This window comes from Carassius auratus, chromosome 32 (assembly GCF_003368295.1).
Source record: "Carassius auratus strain Wakin chromosome 32, ASM336829v1, whole genome shotgun sequence".
In the NCBI taxonomy this organism is placed as follows: Eukaryota; Metazoa; Chordata; class Actinopteri; order Cypriniformes; family Cyprinidae; genus Carassius; species Carassius auratus.
The window spans coordinates 26,907,104-26,925,195 of NC_039274.1; the positions used below are offsets into that span (position 1 = coordinate 26,907,104).

Here is an 18,092-nt window from a genome sequence, read left to right on the forward strand (position 1 = left end):
TTGAGCAACAAAAGCTCTGTATTTAAGTAAATATTTCAGAATTTCACATTTATATTCTCAGCTACGAGTATTGCAAAAGTGAGATGGGTAAAAAAAAATGGTGGCTATAAAATAATACCTTGTAAAGAGGTCATGACAAAAAAAATAATCTAACAATTTTATTTTATCAACACCTCAGGCCTAGGCGAAACAGAAACTGACTGGTCGTCTTTGTAAATAGCAGATGAAGTGGGTAAGTGAAAAATGCTGGTTGCCAAATTAGAATTTCTGGCTGAGGTCACAACCTCAAACTAATTCACATCACCTTTCATTGGGTTTGTGATGTGATGGGTTTATAAGTGCATCCTTTTCCTGTTCAGTTGACATACGCTGACGTGCTCCACACACCCAGGAAGTGTCACATCTCTGCAGATATATCCTTTGGCCTGTTTGTGCAATCATGGAGAAATCTAAATGAATTTTTGTATACTTTATCTGAGCTTGTTAACTTCATATTGTGCTGAATAGGCATCATGCAAAATACTTTTTTTTTTAAATCAGTGTTTTATTAAACTAATCACAAACTATTTCACACACACACACACACACACATATATACATACATATATATATATATATATATATATATATATATATATATATATATATATATATGTAACTATTATATATGTTTTTTTACTTGTATAGTATTGCATAGTTATATTTATATTTTGCATTGCATATGAAGTTGCACTAGTTGTGCTAGTTTACTTCGAATTTGCATCATGCAAACACATTTATGCTTTGTGAGAGTTTTTGTTACCTCTAACACCTGTTTTGTTATTTGTCATTGTTTTTTTCATGGATGTCCTATCTGAATCTGATTTTAAAGGGACAGTTCACCCAAAAATGCTAATTCTGTCATCATTTACTCACAGTTGAATGCAAAAGAAGAATATTTTGAAGAATATTGATAACCAAACAGCTGATGGGAGCCATGCTTCAGAATAACTTCTTTTGTGCTCAACAGAAGAAAGAAACTCAGAGGGTGGGGTAAATGATGACAGGATTTGCATTTTTGGGTGAAATGTCCCTTTATGCAAATGAAAAAATATATAGATTTATAAGAAGATTTACTTTATTAACTGACTGATGTGGAACAAAAGACATTTCACTTCCCTCATTCACTTTTTTTCTCGCAATTTGGACTTCCAGTCCCTCAAAATTCTGATTTTACATTTCATAATTTTGGCTTTTCTCGGAATTCTGAGTTTTTACCTTGCAGTTGTGATTTTCGGAATTTTGAGGGGGAAATTAATAATTCTGAGGGGTAAAAGCCTGGAGGCCTAGACTCAAAAATTGCTTGACCTCGAGGAGAAAACAGTAAGAAAACATGAAAACAATAGGCACCTCGAGCACTTTTGAATTTATTTCAGGAGGGAACACTGACAAAACATAAATGCTGTAATTGCAGATTTTAATATACATAATTTATCACAAAAGACTTATTGTTGTGCAAATAGTAGTTGACATGTTAGAGGCAGAAGAGAGAGCGTGAGATTAGCGTAAATAGACGGTCCAAAATAGATCTATACAAATTCCATTCAAAAGTCTTTTAACTGGAAAGTCATTCTACACTCGCGCGCTACGTCCGTCAAAGCACTTTCTGTAAGAGCGCGCGAGTGTAGAGTGGCATTCTTGTCGTTCCGATGCTGTCTAGATAGGCATCGATGTGTTTGAGACGCGGCCGTGCTGTCTCTTGGCAGCAAAAGAGGCTTTTGGGGTCTTACCGGAAATCAACTTTTATTTATTTATTTTTGTTTGCGTCTCAAACTTGTGACTGCTGAAAGTCGAAAGAGGAAAAAGAGCCGCAGAGTCCCGTTACAGTTTAGCCTCATACACAGTTCCTTGTTTTTCATCGTCATGGTGGATGTGAGAAAGTGGAGACGAAGAGACGTCGACAGTTTGAACCCGAGATAAAGTCCTGCGTCGGGCGTTTTCTTCTGCTCATAACGGGATCTTTGTTTTGTTTTTAATATCATGGAAGATGTGAGTATTTCGCACACCTTTAATTTTCACTATGCAGATGGTATTTGAAAATGGAACATTTTAGCATTATTTTAAATAGTCTTTCTTAACTTTGGATCTTTTAAGTCACTTGCGACGTGAAGCAAAACTCACTTGACTTTAGCTTAAACTTTGAGTTCGTCCAGTGCTGAGACTTGAAAACTGTCTGTCTGGAAATGGTGGGTTGCATCACTTGTTTGCTTTCGTGCACTGAGATTAAAATGTGTTGTGGAATGCTGCAGTAGAGTCAGCCTTAATTATGAACTTCTAATATTCGAGGTGATGTAGCTTTAGATCGGTACCAGGAAGTGAAGGGCAGCAGCATCCGACACTTCTAAAACAAGCCATGTGTTGGTTAACTGTTTTCTGCAGATTGACAGATAAGCATACAGACAGACAGACAGATAGATAGATAGATAGATAGATAGACAGATAGACAGATAGATAGATAGATAGCATGTTTTTGATTCGAAGGTGTTGCATCCACCAATAGGGGTATACAATTATATATATATCCTATATATATATATATATATATATATATATATATATATATATATATATATATATATATATATATATATATATATACATTGCACATTTCCATATAGTAAAGTCAGGATATTATGCCCTGTGACCAGTGGCTTCTGATAATTTTTCTATTAAAAATAAATAAATCTTCATCAGTTGAGCCCAATTAGATATGAATATTAAAGGATAAGATCAGATGTTTTGTCAAGCTATTATTATTTTTTACATTTAGATACTAATGTAGGGCAGAAGGTCATGTGACAGAAACGATACTGAGTATCTTTACAAACATAATCAAAACACTCTTTTCATGAGCAGGAAACATTTAAAACGCCTTATTTAAAAGCTTCTATCTATCTATCTATCTATCTATCTATCTATCTATCTATCTATCTATCTATCTATCTAGCAGCTAGCTAGCTCTGTTTCAAACCATCTGTATGTTAAAGACAAACAGATTTGTGCTAAGAAGATGCTCTTACTAAGTGAACAAGTAGTTTCAGGAAATGCTTACTGAAACGAGGAAGTAACAGTGGTCAGAGCTGAAGAAAAACACTTTGTTAATATGTAGTGTACATAGCCAGAGTCATTATTTAGCTTTGATAAGAAGACATTACCTTGACATTAGCATGCCTCGAATGTCTAAAGTCTTGGTTGTGGTTTGTTACAACACAAGTGTCTGGAGTTGAAAACTGAGATGAATAGGGACAGATGTTTGTGTCAAGGGATCTGTTTGTGACTGAATGGCTTTTGTGTACATCGTGGCCAATTTGATGCCGTATTTATCTGAACATAATGACAGCATGGAAAAACATTTAATGTGACGTTAAGACAAAGACCAGCTGTTGTGGTCACAGTGAATTTGGCTTGTCCTGGGGCTTCAGAGAGCCATGGAAATCTTCTTCACTGTTTGCTGTTTTTTTTTAAGGAAGATCACTCAGTTTTTACCTCATAATGAATCTCTTAATGAGGCTGTCCTCATCTTTTCAGCTTGTAATAAACTTGTAAAAGCATCAGCAGTAAAAGTGCACTTGTGCACCATTTTTAGGCATTTATCTCTTCACTATCAGCATAACATCTGTGTTATTTTGCAGCTTGTTTTGGTCAAGAGTCACCTACTTATACAGGAAAAAAGTGACTAACCACGGTTCATTTTGTTTTTATGTGACATTTAGTGGATGGTTAACAGTGTTGGGTGTAATGCATGATTTAGTAATACGTTTAATAATTGAAAATTATTTTAATTGTTAAGTAAAGTAATTACTTTTCCATTGAAAGGTTAAAGTAAGGGACTACTCTTCATTTTTATGTAATTAATTAATTACTAAATACTGAATCTATCATCTAATGTCAAAATGTATGTTTTTTAGGTTACCTTTTTGACTCTTTAAATACTTTGGTCAGTTCAGGAATAATTTATGCAAGTTTAGTAATTAGTACAGTAATCTAATTATGTTGTTAAACATTTTTTTTTTTTTGAGTAACTTAGCTTGCTCTGTTAAATATGAACTAGTCAGTAACACAATAAAAGAAAAACATCATTCAAATAATTGCATTAAAGTATAAAAAGTAGAAATATTTGTAGCGTTTTTTTTTTTTTTTTTTAATCGAAAAATAATACACTGCCATTCAAATGTTTCTACACTGCAAGATAGTTTCTGATACTTTTATTTAGCAAGGATGCTAAATCAATATTTTATATTACGTTTTGTACAATTTCATAACTTGCGCATTCCAGTTGATTCTTTCTTTGTTAGGATTGAGCTGGTTTCAGATTGATAATTGTCCCTTTCGTACCCTGATTGTTTATGTATTTTGCATTTGTATTTATTCGTAGGTTTCCATCACATATATAAAAAAAATGAAACAAAATGAAAACAACATCAATGATAAAAAAAAAAAAAAAAAATTCCAATAATAGATAAAAATGCCAGAGAGAAGTTTTGTAAAACTAGCAGTAAGGAGGACTGAAGTGAAGCAAGAATACTTAATTCCTGTAAAATCTGTCACGTTGGTTACTATTTCCTCTTTTTTACTTCTCTGACTGGCATTCTTGTTTTACACTTCCCTGTGATTGAGATGTTGCAAATATTTTTATATCAAATAAATTAGACTTTCTATTATTTATATGTATATTATGCATTGGTTCTTATGTCTTACGTAAACCATCTAGAAAACTTTATAAAATGATTATTATTATTATCAATAATAGTAATATATGCTTCTGCTGCTGCTTCTACTACTAATAATAATTGTTGTTGTTATTTTACTTTTATTTAACTTTTATATTATATATTGAGTATTGTTCTTATGTCTTTGTCTTATGTAAAGTGCCTTTAAAAACAATACATAATATACAAAATGAATAATAATAATAATAATAATAATAATAATAACATTTTTTTTTTATGTCTTTATGTCTTACGTAAACTGCCTTGAAAACTTTAATGGAGTTTTATAAAAGTATTATTAATATTAGTAATTATTATAATTTATTAGGATTAACCCATTGATATGTATCATCTTGTTTTCGAGGGGGTCCTTACAATGAATTTCACGAGTTCACATCTACGTATATTAATACAGTAAGTTTATGCGTATTTGGTGTGCTGTCCGGGTGGAGGGCTCCGAGCTCGGGATGTGGCCCGAACCCAGAGTACTCCCCCCGGTTGTGGTAAGAGTAGAAGGATCTATAAGTGAGGAGAAATGGGGTGGAGGAGGGATGCTGAAAACTGTCAATGAACAGAGGTAGGTTCTGCTGTTATTAATACCTTGTCATGAGTTGATTACTGATTGGTCTCCACTTGTGTTAATCAGGTTAATGAACTGCGACTGTTCCTCCCGAACTTTGTTATAAAACAGCATTAAGTGAGACAAGATCAGATTTTAATGCCGTCTGATAAACCACATCACAGTAATCAAAAAAACGGAAATATTAATTGAACAACTAGTTTCTTATGAACACTATAAGAGAAGCAATTTCGAGATCGATGCAAAATACTCATTCCAACATTGACTTTTCATAAAACATCATTAATATGTGGTTTAAAGGAGAGTTTAGAATCAAGGCATACACCAAGATATTTAATATTGTCAACTCTATGCAGAGGAGTACCGTCTTTACATGAAATAACACAAGAACAGGTTTTAGAATTAAGTTTATATCTATAACCAAAAATCATAGTATATGACTTGGTTTTATTAAGAACTAATTTATTAGCCAAAAGCCAGTCTTGTAAACTATTAAAGTCCGATTGAAAAGATAACTGAATTTGTAAAGGATCAGAATTACATGTATATATGACAGTATCATCCGCATAAAGTTGAACCTGACAGTTCTTAATAAGTAATGGTAGATTATTTACATAAATAGAATAAAGAAGTGGTCCCAGAACTGAACCTTGAGGCACACCTCTTTGGTGAATCAGGAAATCAGATTTATTCCCATTTAGGACAACGCATTGTTTCCTGTTGTGCAGATATGAATTAAACCACAAAATTTTATTTTTTGAAAAACCAATAGCATGAAGTTTATCTAAAAGCAGATAACGATCAACCAAATCAAAAGCTTTAGTCAAATCAAGAAAAATAGCCCCTGTAAGCTTACCATTATCTGAGGCTGAAAACACTTAATTTGTAAACTTAAGTAATGCAGTAGTTGTGGAATGATTAGACCTAAAACCAGATTGAGATGATGATAGAATATTATTAATAGATAAATAATTTGATCATATCAAGTATATCACCTCCCGTATAAAGCGGAGTAATGCGTGCACATTTCCAGATCACTGGCAACTCAAATGTAGACAAAGAAAGATTAAATAAATCAGCTAGTGGATACATAAGAATATGTGAAGTTAATTTAAGATACCTATTTTCAATTCCATCTAATCCTTCACCACAAGTCACTTTTAATTCATCAATGGCACTCTGAACATCAATTGGAGCAATCTTCCCAAATGAAAAAGAACTATTACATGATGTAGTCTCATTACAAATATCAGTAAAATTAACAATAATAATAATTTAATTTATTATTATCATTGTCCACTTGTTTTGAACATTTGTGTGGTTTTTCAAGTTTAGTGAAAATGCCAAATGTAATAATTAAAAAGCAATTTGTCAAATCATTTTCCTTTTCTGGCCCATGCAAGACTGGAACATTGGAGACATTGCTAGGGTGTTTTGGAAGGTTTTCTGGTAATTGCTAAATGGTTGCTAGGGTGTCATGGGTGCTACTCGGTGCATTTCTACAATGTTTCTTATGCCAGTTACTAGGTGGTTGTTTTTCAAGTTTAAGTCAGAAAAGCCAAAACCCAAAAGTCTCTATGATGTTCTGCTCCCATGATATGATTTGTCATCCATGTTCATTGCACAAACGTGTGGGAATGAGTTAAACTGCAAAATTTACTTTTTGTTAATGATCTGAAAATACCCCAAACCCTAGTATGAGCAACAGCAACACTGATACAGGCCACATGAAAACACCACCAATGAAACTTCACGCTTTCTTAAATTATCTCATCTAGCACTGTGAGTTCCTGTTTGATCGACCCGAGCTTAACGTATGCTTTGGCTTATTTCCTGTTTTATCATATGCTTTAAAACACTGCACACTCTCTCTCTCTCTCGCTCTGCTGTCGTATGCGCTCCACTTTGTACATCCAAATAGGCTCCGCTCTGTTTTTTCACGATATAGATTTTTCCGTCCCACCCAAAGTCTCTCTCCGGCGAGTGTGTTGTGATGTGCCATGCGCTCTGCTCCAATTTACACACAAGCAGAATGAGAAAAACAAAGAGCTGTCTCATACTGCATCCCCCTCCCTCAGCACAGACGCTGCCAGGGCATGGGTGACCTGATGGTTTCCCGGACAGGGCATTGTGGCACAGTGCTGCTCCTATTATCCTCCAGGTTTTCTTCCCTCTGACATTTGTACCTTCTCTAGCACATGCTGCTCTTTCCAAAGGCCTAGTGAAAGTGGAAAAACAGCTCGATGACCCTCTAAAGAGACATCCTGAGGAAATTCTTCGCATTGACTCCTATTGAAATTTCCTGAGAATTCTTAATGCAGCTGGATTTTAGTTTCTTAATATTATATTAATAATAATTGCAAAACTTAAAAAGCATAAAACTATACTTGCCTGGGTCTTTTTTACTCTCATAATCATGATTGTTAGAACTATTGTTTTACATTTTCTTAAAGGGATAGTCTTTGGTTCCTCCATTGACAGTCTATGTGACTACCACTTTGACACTTCAAAAAGTTAACAAAGAGATTATAAAACTAATCCATATGAATTGAGCAGTTTAGTCCAAATTTTCCTGGAGAGACTCGAATTGCTTCATATGATGAACAGTTTGAATTTAGTCTTTTATGTATGAAATAATTGACCTTAGGTGGTGATGTGACCACGATTTGAAGTAGGCCGTAATACATCGTGTGTGTATTATTCGCTAATAATTCAACAGGCTTCAACGCAGCTCATCCCATGCCTCTGTTGCTAATTAAAAAAAAAGATTTTAGACCTAGTAACGGAGGCTGGAGCTGTTGAAAGTTATGCAGTTATTAATGCAGTTATAAGAGAAAGAGAGAGGTGAAGTTACCAACGTAGTATCTGGAGGAGCCTCATGAAATTAGGTGTGTCTGTGTATCTCTCAACAGTGTTCAGTAGCAGCATCTCTACTAATAGTGAAACTGTAAGTTCATCCGCTTCAAGAACAGCACTGTGTTACCTCAATAGTGAGAAATTTCATGCATCCTGCTGAACTTTTAAAGGGTTAGTTCACACAAAAATGAAATTTAATAACTCACCCTCGAGTCATCTTAGGCATACATGACTTTCTTTTTTCAGATGAATCCAGTCGGAGTTATATAAGAAACTGTCTTTGATCTTTCAAGCTGTTTCATGTGATTCATCAGGTGTTGCATGCATCAGTCCAAAAGAAGTTAAATAAAAATCGCCAATCCATTTAAAAAAAAGTGTCTCACATGGCTCCAGGGGGTGAAAAAGGCCTTCTGTAGCGAATCGATGTATTTTTGTAAGAAAAATGTCCATTTTCAAAACGTAATGTGAGACACTTTTTTTTTTAATGGATTGGCGATTTTTATTTAACTTGGTTCATTCTGTTGTGTTATGCAGCACATTTGAGATTCTGCAAGGACCAGTGAGGTTTGTTTTTTTATGTTCGCTGATCAAAGTTAATATCTAAATAAAAGCCTAAATTAAATCTGTGCATCATATAAAGTGAATGAGTCTCTTCAGAAAATTTGGACTCAACCTGCTCAATTCATTTAGAATTTAATATGAGTTTTACTTATTAATAATAACCCTGCTTCAATGTATGTTTTTTTTAAAGGAGAATCATAAGTCTTTAAAACTTAGTTTTGCATCTTAAATTTTTAATTCAAATGTAAGAAGTGTGTTTAAATCTGTAACCCTAAATTATGAGACATAATAATAGTAAGGCTTTCCTTAACAAACGCCAGTAATTATGAGCTTAATGATAAATTCAGATAAGATCCCCAAAAGTCATGAGAAGGCTGTAAAAAATGAAACCGCGCAGATGTGGGAATAATGCATCATCTGTCCTTTCTATTGAGTGTGGAAAAAAAGGTCACATGTAACTCATATGCCAGCCGAAAATATATATATTTAAAGCAGCTACATATTTCTTCCTCCTCTTGAAGTAAGGACTGAGATCTCAATGCACGTCAAGTCAAACTGAAATTTAGGTTTACTAACAATGCGTATTTGCCCCTTCCTTTCCAAAACAGGGTGTGAAAGAGGAGCCAGCCAAGCCCAAAGAGGTGACGAGCGCTGGGAAGGCCGGCTGGCTGAAGAAGTATTCAGGGAAGTTCTTTGGCAGCTACAAGGACCGATACATTCATCTAGACCGAACAGTGATTGCAGTCTATGAGAATGAGGTAAGTCTGCTAAATCATGATGAAACATAGGCTACGAAGTCAACATGAACCCAACCTACTGTACTTTTCATCATTTCATGTATTTCTGAGTAAAATATGTTATTGCGCAAGAAAAACTGTAGGTTGGAACTTGGTTGTGTATCCATTGGATTGGATTGTTAAGTGGTCCTCCAAACCATTGCTAAAACATTTTGTACTTATACTGTAGCTATTTGGCCGTCGATTAACATTTATTCTCCATTACATTGAATAACAATAGCTGGTGTAGCCTCCGGTGTCAAATCTTGCTACAGTGCGTGTAGGTTTGGAAGATTATTTTTGATGGAAAATGACATGATTAGAATAATGTGCGCTGATGAATTAAGGATGGTCAATTAAGAAATGAAGTTTTCTACAAAGCTCAGATAAATCAGTATTGATTACCAACATAAATGAAGAGCAGAACAAATCTAGATTCATCTTTAGACATCTATCTTTATTAAAACATTGAAATAGATTTATTTTCTCTGCCAAATTATTTCACAGAATAAATAAATCACCACATTATACTAGAGTATCCACCTTCATATCAAGACATAACAATGCAAAATCACAAATTAGATTTTCACACACTGAATTTTTTAGCTCTGTACTCTTAAAGTGTCAATGAACTATTTTTTTTATGTGTGTGCATGTATTTTTTTCATAAGGAATTTTTGAAGAAAGCATTATTTTAGTACTATTTATATACTATTATTAAGATTTTGAATTAGCTTTCATTTTTATGTTTTTCTATTTATTATATTTTTAGTTATATTATTTCTGAATTATGTGTGTATTAAAAAAAACATCAATTTTTTTTTTTTTTTTTTTTTAGTTTTTTTTTAAGTTCTTCATTTAGTGATTTTAGTGCTCTTATTTAAGGTAAACATTTGTAGTTTTATATATTAGATATATAATATTTTATTTCAGATTAATTTTAATTAATTAATATTTATTTACACTGAATATACACTTTATATCTATTTTTTACAATGAAAGTGTATGGTGAGCACAAGGGTCCTTAGTCCTTAATGCAGTGAGAACATTCTGCTAACTATCCCATTATTTCAATGGAAGGAAGAAAGGCATACAGGTTTGACAAAAATTTTTTGTAAACTAGGCCTTTAAATAAAACTCCATTGAACAACCTCTGAGCAATACAATTTTCCTCTGGTTTATCCTTTTTACAGATTAGAAAATGTTTCCCTGTCTTGCAGGAATTGACAACATGCCTGGAGAAACTGGACTTGGTCAACTATGAGACTTGCCATGAGTTAAAGAGTATTTTCACGAAGAAACACAGACTGATACTAATACGAAGCCCCAAGTACGCTAACAAGGTAATAATTAACATTACAGTGCTGTACCACGTCAAATATATCAGTCTACCATTTCCTTTGTGCATGATATAAAGAGTGGCTCACATTAGGATGACAATGCAATACACAGTTGTGGATGGCTGGCTTGCAGTCGTGACGTCAGTAGTTCAATATGGCATGCACTAGAGGCACACTAGCTCATTGTACTGAGTCTAATGAACACATGACCAATGATGAGCCAATTACTCATGCCTCAAGCTCTGTGACCCTTCACTGCTGTCGAAGTTACTTGGCTGAAAGTGTGTGTGAAAGGTCGGCTGTTGCTGAGTGGTGCTTGTATTTGTGCTTAGTGTCAAATATTGCAGTTATTAAGATAAGATGATTAACATCCTGTGTTACATGATTTCACAGAGTGTTATTTTCAGCATTGTTCACACTTATCATGACTTGGTAATTCATACTTTAAACCTTTGTTGCTATACTTTAGTCTTGGTTTCATGTTGCTGACTCGTTGTTAACAATGGCCTTAACTTAAGGTTAAAACGACATTAATGCAGTCATTTAGACAACCTTTAGCAAGGCATAATTTAATGTCCTAGTGTTTATATATACAAAAGCACAGGGCACAATTTCCTGTATAACTATGCAAATACTTGTGGTATATCAAAACAGCCACAAACCATAATTTTTCACTTTCTAGTGAAAATTAGATTTTTCTCTATAGACTGTTTGCCATGTGTCAAAATATCAGGCTGCTGATAAATAAATATGTCTGAGATGATTAAAGGAAAGTATGTACTGTACCAAGGTTTTTTTTTTTTTTATGTTGGTTTTAGAATTTTTAAAGAAAGTGAATGACTTTAGGTGAGGAAAATAAGGAGTAATATTATTTTCTCTAACACTTCAAATACCAGTGTTATTTCAATATTATTTATTATTAGTGGTGGGCATAGATTATTTTTTTAAATCTACATTAATCTCACTGTAATCTTGGAATTAATCTAGATTAAATGGCTCATTTGAATTCTGCCAAAGGCATTCAGAATATGTGTGCTACCCAAATAAAATAATGACTTAAAGTAAGTCTTTTAGAACGGGTTTCTCAAGACAGGTCGTGCATTAGACTAGGAGCTCATCTCCTGTTTCCAAAATGCATCACAAACTGCTTGAAAAAGCTGTAAACGAATTCCACATTGCACAAGGTGCAAACAACCTTTTTACGCCTGTTTACTCCATCTACAGTGTGTATGCGTTTTGTATTTGTTAACGGATTCCTGTGTTCACGCGGTTGCGGTGCGTTCCAGGAGCGGTGCGTCTGCAAACGCGTCCTGTGTGGAAGCACAATGAGTATGAGCCCGTGCTGCTTCAGCACCACATACGAAACACACACGGACTGCATACGCACTGCAGATGGATTATGTGTGAAACAGGTTTGTGTCCTGTCTAGGTTTCCATTGGGAAGCTTCTTAGAAAATAATAATAATAATTCCCTGAAGCAAACCCGGCGGCTTCAGCTGCATCCATGTTAGCATGTCACGTTTGATGTGGGAATTTCACAGTAGGCATACACACAGGTTTAAAGACTCGTGCTTGCCCCCTACAGAGCAATTCGGCCAGGGATACATCCGCGCTAAAATATCAAGGTTAAAGTCATCATAGCTAGTATAGACCCAGTTCCCAACCAAACTTTGAGAATAGATTAATGGTGATATTTTTTTATCGGCCGATGAGAGTCTCACGTTAACGCCGATAACGGCCCACCACTATTTATTATGTTTAAGTTAGTTTTCTTTTAAAAAAATTTTTAGGTTCAAATACATTTTTGGTAAATGCTTTTGTCTTTTTTATTAGTTATTTAATAATATATTTTATTTTATTTCAGTTTTGGTTTTAGTAATTTAAATATTTCAGCTTAAATGTATATCAGTTAGTTGCTGAAACAACATTTCAAATTTTCAGTGAAGTTTTTCATCTTATATATATATTATGTATATATATATATATGTACTGTATATGTGTGTGTGTGTGTGTATAATATAATATTGAATCATTCGGTACAACATCCACGATTCAATACTTGCTTGTGAATTGTGTTTTTTTTTTTTAATTTTGTGTTTAAATAATTTCTTTGCATTTTATATTATTTCTGATCAAAATTAGAGAACACTCACATATACCTCCAAGTTATTGGTGTTAATCTATCACCTGGTGCTAATTTACTTAATTATATGACAAACCCTATTTATTTAACTGGCAGCATTCCTCTAATTTTCACGAGATTGCAAGACGGTGGGCCGCTCTAAGGTGACTGAAAGCCTGCACAAGCAGGTTGTCCAGATGACGGCCAAAGAGATGACCCTTTCAGCCACTGCAAGAGAAGCTGGTCATTCCACATGTCTGGTTCCTTGAATATTGCAGCATTAGAAAGACATTAATTAATTCATAATTCATCTTCATTTCAGGCTGCAACGCAACAAAATGTGATTATTTGAAAGAGCTGTTATTCTTTCCTACACCCACTGTATACATTGCTTACTGTACACTATAACAATCCAGAGTCTTGGAGGTGGGGAGAGGACTTGGGAAATTCTGGAGATACCTAACAGGCGAAATATGCATTATTACTAACAGATGACGAGAGCGAATCGTTGGCGAACTGCAAAGAGCTCAGCAGATGTCAAGAGACTAGAAGAGAAAATGTGTGTGTGTGTGTAAAGAGCAGCCAGACCAACTCGTCACTTTTTCCTCTCCTGAAAACTGACCAGCCAGCTGTATGAGTCAGACACCACAGCCTGGTGTTTTATTTTATAACTAAACCTCACGTATACTGTAGTTCTTGAAAAGAGTTTAAGAGATTCCAAACCCTCCTGTTTCACAAATATTTTAGACACACCCTAAGAATATAAATTTTCGGAGCACTTCGGAGACTCATGCTGTGTCTGGCAATATACAGGATGCTAGTGACACTTTATATAAACCTAACTGAACAATGGGACATCCTACGGACAAATCACTTTGTATTTTCCGGTTTCATTTTGATGATGTTTCCAATCATCAGGGATGTTCAATGCAAAACAGAAACTGGATCTTTAATAAAACCTTTATATAGTACTGAATGTAATAGTTAAAATGTGATCTAGTGGATAATGCATGTGATCAAGCATAATGCTAGACACTTTTTATTTTATTAGCATTTGATTAGCATTAGGATTAGCATTTGCAACTGATTCTGTCTTTTTTTTCAGTGGTTTATTCATGTGTATGCATGTCACACAAGTTTCTTTAACTTGATATAAATTTGTTGTTCATTTTAGGTCCAAGATGTCAAACTTCAAGCACAAACCCCGGAGGAGAAAGAGGCCTGGATAAAGGCACTGAGTGAAGGAATCAGTCAGTCAAAGAACACAGTCTTTGATGAGGTACTGTAAAATATTACTGTGATTTTTAAAGACACATGCACATAAATAGCACCATGACTGAAAATAAAAACATTTACAATGGCCATATGTGATTTTTTTATATATAGATGAGCATGCACTAATCCTTTCCTTTATAAATATGGTGTTGCATGAATGGACAAAGATACAGTTACAGAAACCTATTTTTGTTTATGTTTTAAATCTCAGGTAAAAGTGGATGAAAGCTGCTCTTTAGAACATGTTACACGGAACCGACCAAAAGGGGACCGTGGAAGAAGGCCGCCAACAAGGATACACATGAAGGAGGTATGATATAATCATTTCACATGGACAAAAAAAGTCTTTCAACATTTCTCACCCCAGCTGGAGAACTACTAGGAATGCACAGATACATTTCTGACCAATACTGATATTCAAATTACTTAATAATGTGTCTAATACGTAAATAAAAACTTAAATACTTTTGATAAATAAATACATGCATTTTAAGTGAAGTTAGCCATCACAACTTTATAAATGTACAATATGAAAATAGTTATTAATTCTGAGATTTGCCAAATATTACATTTAAGAGATTAGTGTAATAAATATGAACTTTTAAAGGAGTGTTTAATGATGGAAAATATTAAATATGCAGTGTTGATATAGGTTTTGTACACGGATCTATCATGCTAATTTATGAGATATAAAAACAGTTTAGATAAAAATTTAAAAACCAGTAATATTGTGAAACATTATTACAATTTAAAGGAGTTTTTTTCTATTTTAATATATTGTGGGAAAAAATTCAGCAATGAAGCTGAATTTTCAGCATCATTACTCCAGTCTTCAGTGTCCTTGAGAAACCATTCTAATATGCGGCTCAAAAAACATTGTTAGCCATTTTGAAAACAGTTTTGTTGATTAATATAAAGAAGGTTCAGAAGCACAGCATTTATTTGAAAAATCCTTTGTAGCCATGCAAGTCTCCACTGTCACTTTTGATTGATTTAATGCATACTTTAAATCAATAACAAAAATAAGACATATCCTCTAACAATAATATTCTGTTTATTCTTACAGGCTGCAAATGTTTCAAGTGATGGAATGTTTAGACTAGACCTTGATGGTGAGGTCACGGTACAGAATGGAACTCATGGCTTGAAAACAGAAGGGGATAAACAAACGGAACCTTCTAAACCATCAGCAGCGATGAACAACATTCCAGAGGAGGACACTGATGAAGAGTCCACACCCCAGAAGAAAGTTATAAAGCCGCCCATGCCGCCATCAAAAGACAACAAACCCAGTGAAACTCATAAAGAGGATGAAGCCAAAAATGAGGAACCTGCAGCTCAAAAGAAGCCCCCACCGATGCCTCCATCAAAGGAGTTAAAACCTTGCGCCTCTGTTGATGGGGCTGCTGTTGAGAAGAATGTCTCGGATAGTAAAGTGGAGGTAGAAGCAGAAAGCACTGACTCTTCCGAACCAACCCCTTCCACCAAGAGCGTCCAGCCCCCTACTCCTCCTTCCAAAAATATGAAGCCTACCCAACCGGTAACACCAGCCACAGTCACAACAGAGGAAAAAGAGAAGAATAAGGACGCTGATGGTGAAAGTACCAAGCTAGATGGAGTTTCAAATGAGAAAGAAGACCTGGATAATTTAGAAGAGGTAGAGACCATTGATCCATCTAAAAAGGTCATGAAACCAGAAGTAGTGATGTTGGATTCACCCATTATGCCTTCAAAAGAACCTGAACAAGAAGTGCAAGACTCAAAGAAAGCCTCCGAGACCACTGGAGAAGTTGCAACCTCACTAGAACCTTCTCAACTTAATCTTACTCCACTTTCAACTCCTGAATCTGTGAAAAAGAGCCCCGGACCCCCTGCTCCACCCAAGAAGAAGCCAGGCAAGGCACCTGCCAAGACAGAAGACACTGCCTCAAAAAGTGACCCAATGGTCGTTGCGTCTTCAGAAACAGCTGACATCAAATTGGCTATTCAAGAACCCAAAACTGAGCCAATTGTAGATGTGTCAAGTGAAGATTTGGAGGAGAAGTCTTTAGACAGTGGCCAGCACTCAGGAGAGGAGTCTGAAACCGGTGATCATGTTACGCCGTCCTCCGCAAAGCTTAAAGGAAGCTCCCAGGAACTTGATTTGGAGACCAGTGAGGAGGATCGAAAACCTTCTGACAGCAAAGCCGAGAGCTTGGAGGAGCCATTGTTAGAAACCCCACCCACCTCCTCAAAGACCTCAGTTCCCAATGCAAACCCAACCCCAAGCCAATGTGCCAACATGTCCCTGGACCTCACCATGCCTCTCAAGCGTTCTTCCAAGGCCCGCTCCGCATCCCTAGGTGACCTCCTTGTGGAGAATGCAGACAAGATGGAAAAAAATATACCAGTTAATCCACAAGGAAGTGACGTAAAGGACTTTCAAAGCAAAATGTCTTCTGAGAACAAAGAGACTGGAGAGCTGCCGAACGCAATCGTGACCGGACAGAGTGGTGAGATGGAAATGAAAGGGGACTCGAGCCCGGAGTTCAGGAAATCTGACCAGTTACTGAAGGAAGCCACAAATCTTAACAATCTTAATAACAGAAACAGATTAAGTTTTTAATGGTAAATGTTGGTGGAAGGAAACTTGTAGGGATGATTGATCTATGCTGAAAATGAAATTTGAAAGTATGAAAGTGATCAAATGCAATTCTTATCCCCAACCATTTTCAAATCTCTAAGAAACCTCAAACGACTAAAGATGTCTTAAGGCTCGGGTATACTTCTCTCCTCTCGCGCACAGCCGTGTCCCAAGCATACGGATCCGTGGATGGATGAGTTTGACACATGCGGAGTACCACCTACTGGACTCTCTCGGTCTCAACATTTACATTTAAAAAAATTGGGCTGCATGCAAACGATGTGTGTGGATGTCTGCAGTTTACTCTGGCCTTTATAGTTTTGGTAAAATGGCTGTAAAAAAATAGCCATTTTGAAAAATATGATTAAATCACTGGCTTGTGATTTTCTAGGGATCCTGAAGACCTTGATGAGCTTGCTCAGGTGTGTGTAATTAGGGTTGTACGTGGACTGTCAGCACGGACACAAAAATTGGGCTGCATGTGTTCCTGGAGAGAGTATAGTTATAGCCCTGCTCCAAAACACCTGTCTGTAAACATCAAGAGCTCCTGAAGATCTTCATTAGCTCATTCAGATGTGTTTGATCAGGGTTAGAGCTGGACTTTGCAGGAAGATAGATTGCAATGAACATGGGTCAACTGCCTAGATCAGGGTTTCTCAAGAAGCCCTCAGGGTGCGCTTTATCCAACCATTTTAATCAACAATATTTGAACGTTTAATCAAGTTCTTACAGGATTACAGGTGAGTTTGATCAGGGTTGGAGCTGAACTCTGCTAGAAAGTGCATCTTGAGGGTTAGAGTTGAGAACTCCTGCTTTAGATGATGACACTGAAGGCCTGCATGTTTTTGGTAGGAAGACAAAGCATTTAGTAAAAATTGAGCTAAATTTGTACATGCTACATTTTATTTTGTGAAGAAACGTGCTAAATTTGCTAGCCGGGTTAGCATACCTGATGTTATGTCATGTAGTGTGGTCTTACTTTAGGCTTTCTGTGTTTCTTACCCCATGTTTAGTTATATTTGGTACTTTGTTAAAATGGATTTAAACCGCCCATAAGTTACAACTGCACATAACAACTGTTAGATAAGTAAGCGTTTTACACCGAACACATTTGTGGAAGGGTGACATGTTGCATGCTGAGTTTTGCACTGCAACTTTTGTATAAAAAAAAAAAAAAAAAAAGAGCAGTTGAAAATTTAAGAGTCAGGGGA

At 35.4% G+C, this 18,092-nt stretch overlaps 1 protein-coding gene across 1 annotated transcript; it reads left to right on the top strand.

Moving 5' to 3' along the window:
• The first annotated feature begins 1,634 nt into the window (after positions 1 to 1,634).
• On the top strand, positions 1,635 to 18,092 carry LOC113051965 (pleckstrin homology domain-containing family O member 2-like). Its single transcript, XM_026216167.1, has 6 exons — positions 1,635 to 2,028; positions 9,354 to 9,503; positions 10,742 to 10,864; positions 14,158 to 14,262; positions 14,470 to 14,568; positions 15,325 to 18,092. The coding sequence occupies exons 1-6, from the start codon at positions 2,020 to 2,022 to the stop codon at positions 16,861 to 16,863; spliced, it is 2,025 nt and encodes a 674-aa protein (XP_026071952.1). The 5' UTR covers positions 1,635 to 2,019; the 3' UTR covers positions 16,864 to 18,092.

Excerpts from the sequence above, each read along its gene's own strand:
- LOC113051965 (XM_026216167.1), top strand. Across the intron at positions 9,504-10,741 it reads TTGCAGTCTATGAGAATGAG|GAATTGACAACATGCCTGGA; the intron begins GTAAGTCTGCTA and ends CCTGTCTTGCAG. Across the intron at positions 14,263-14,469 it reads AGAACACAGTCTTTGATGAG|GTAAAAGTGGATGAAAGCTG; the intron begins GTACTGTAAAAT and ends TTTAAATCTCAG.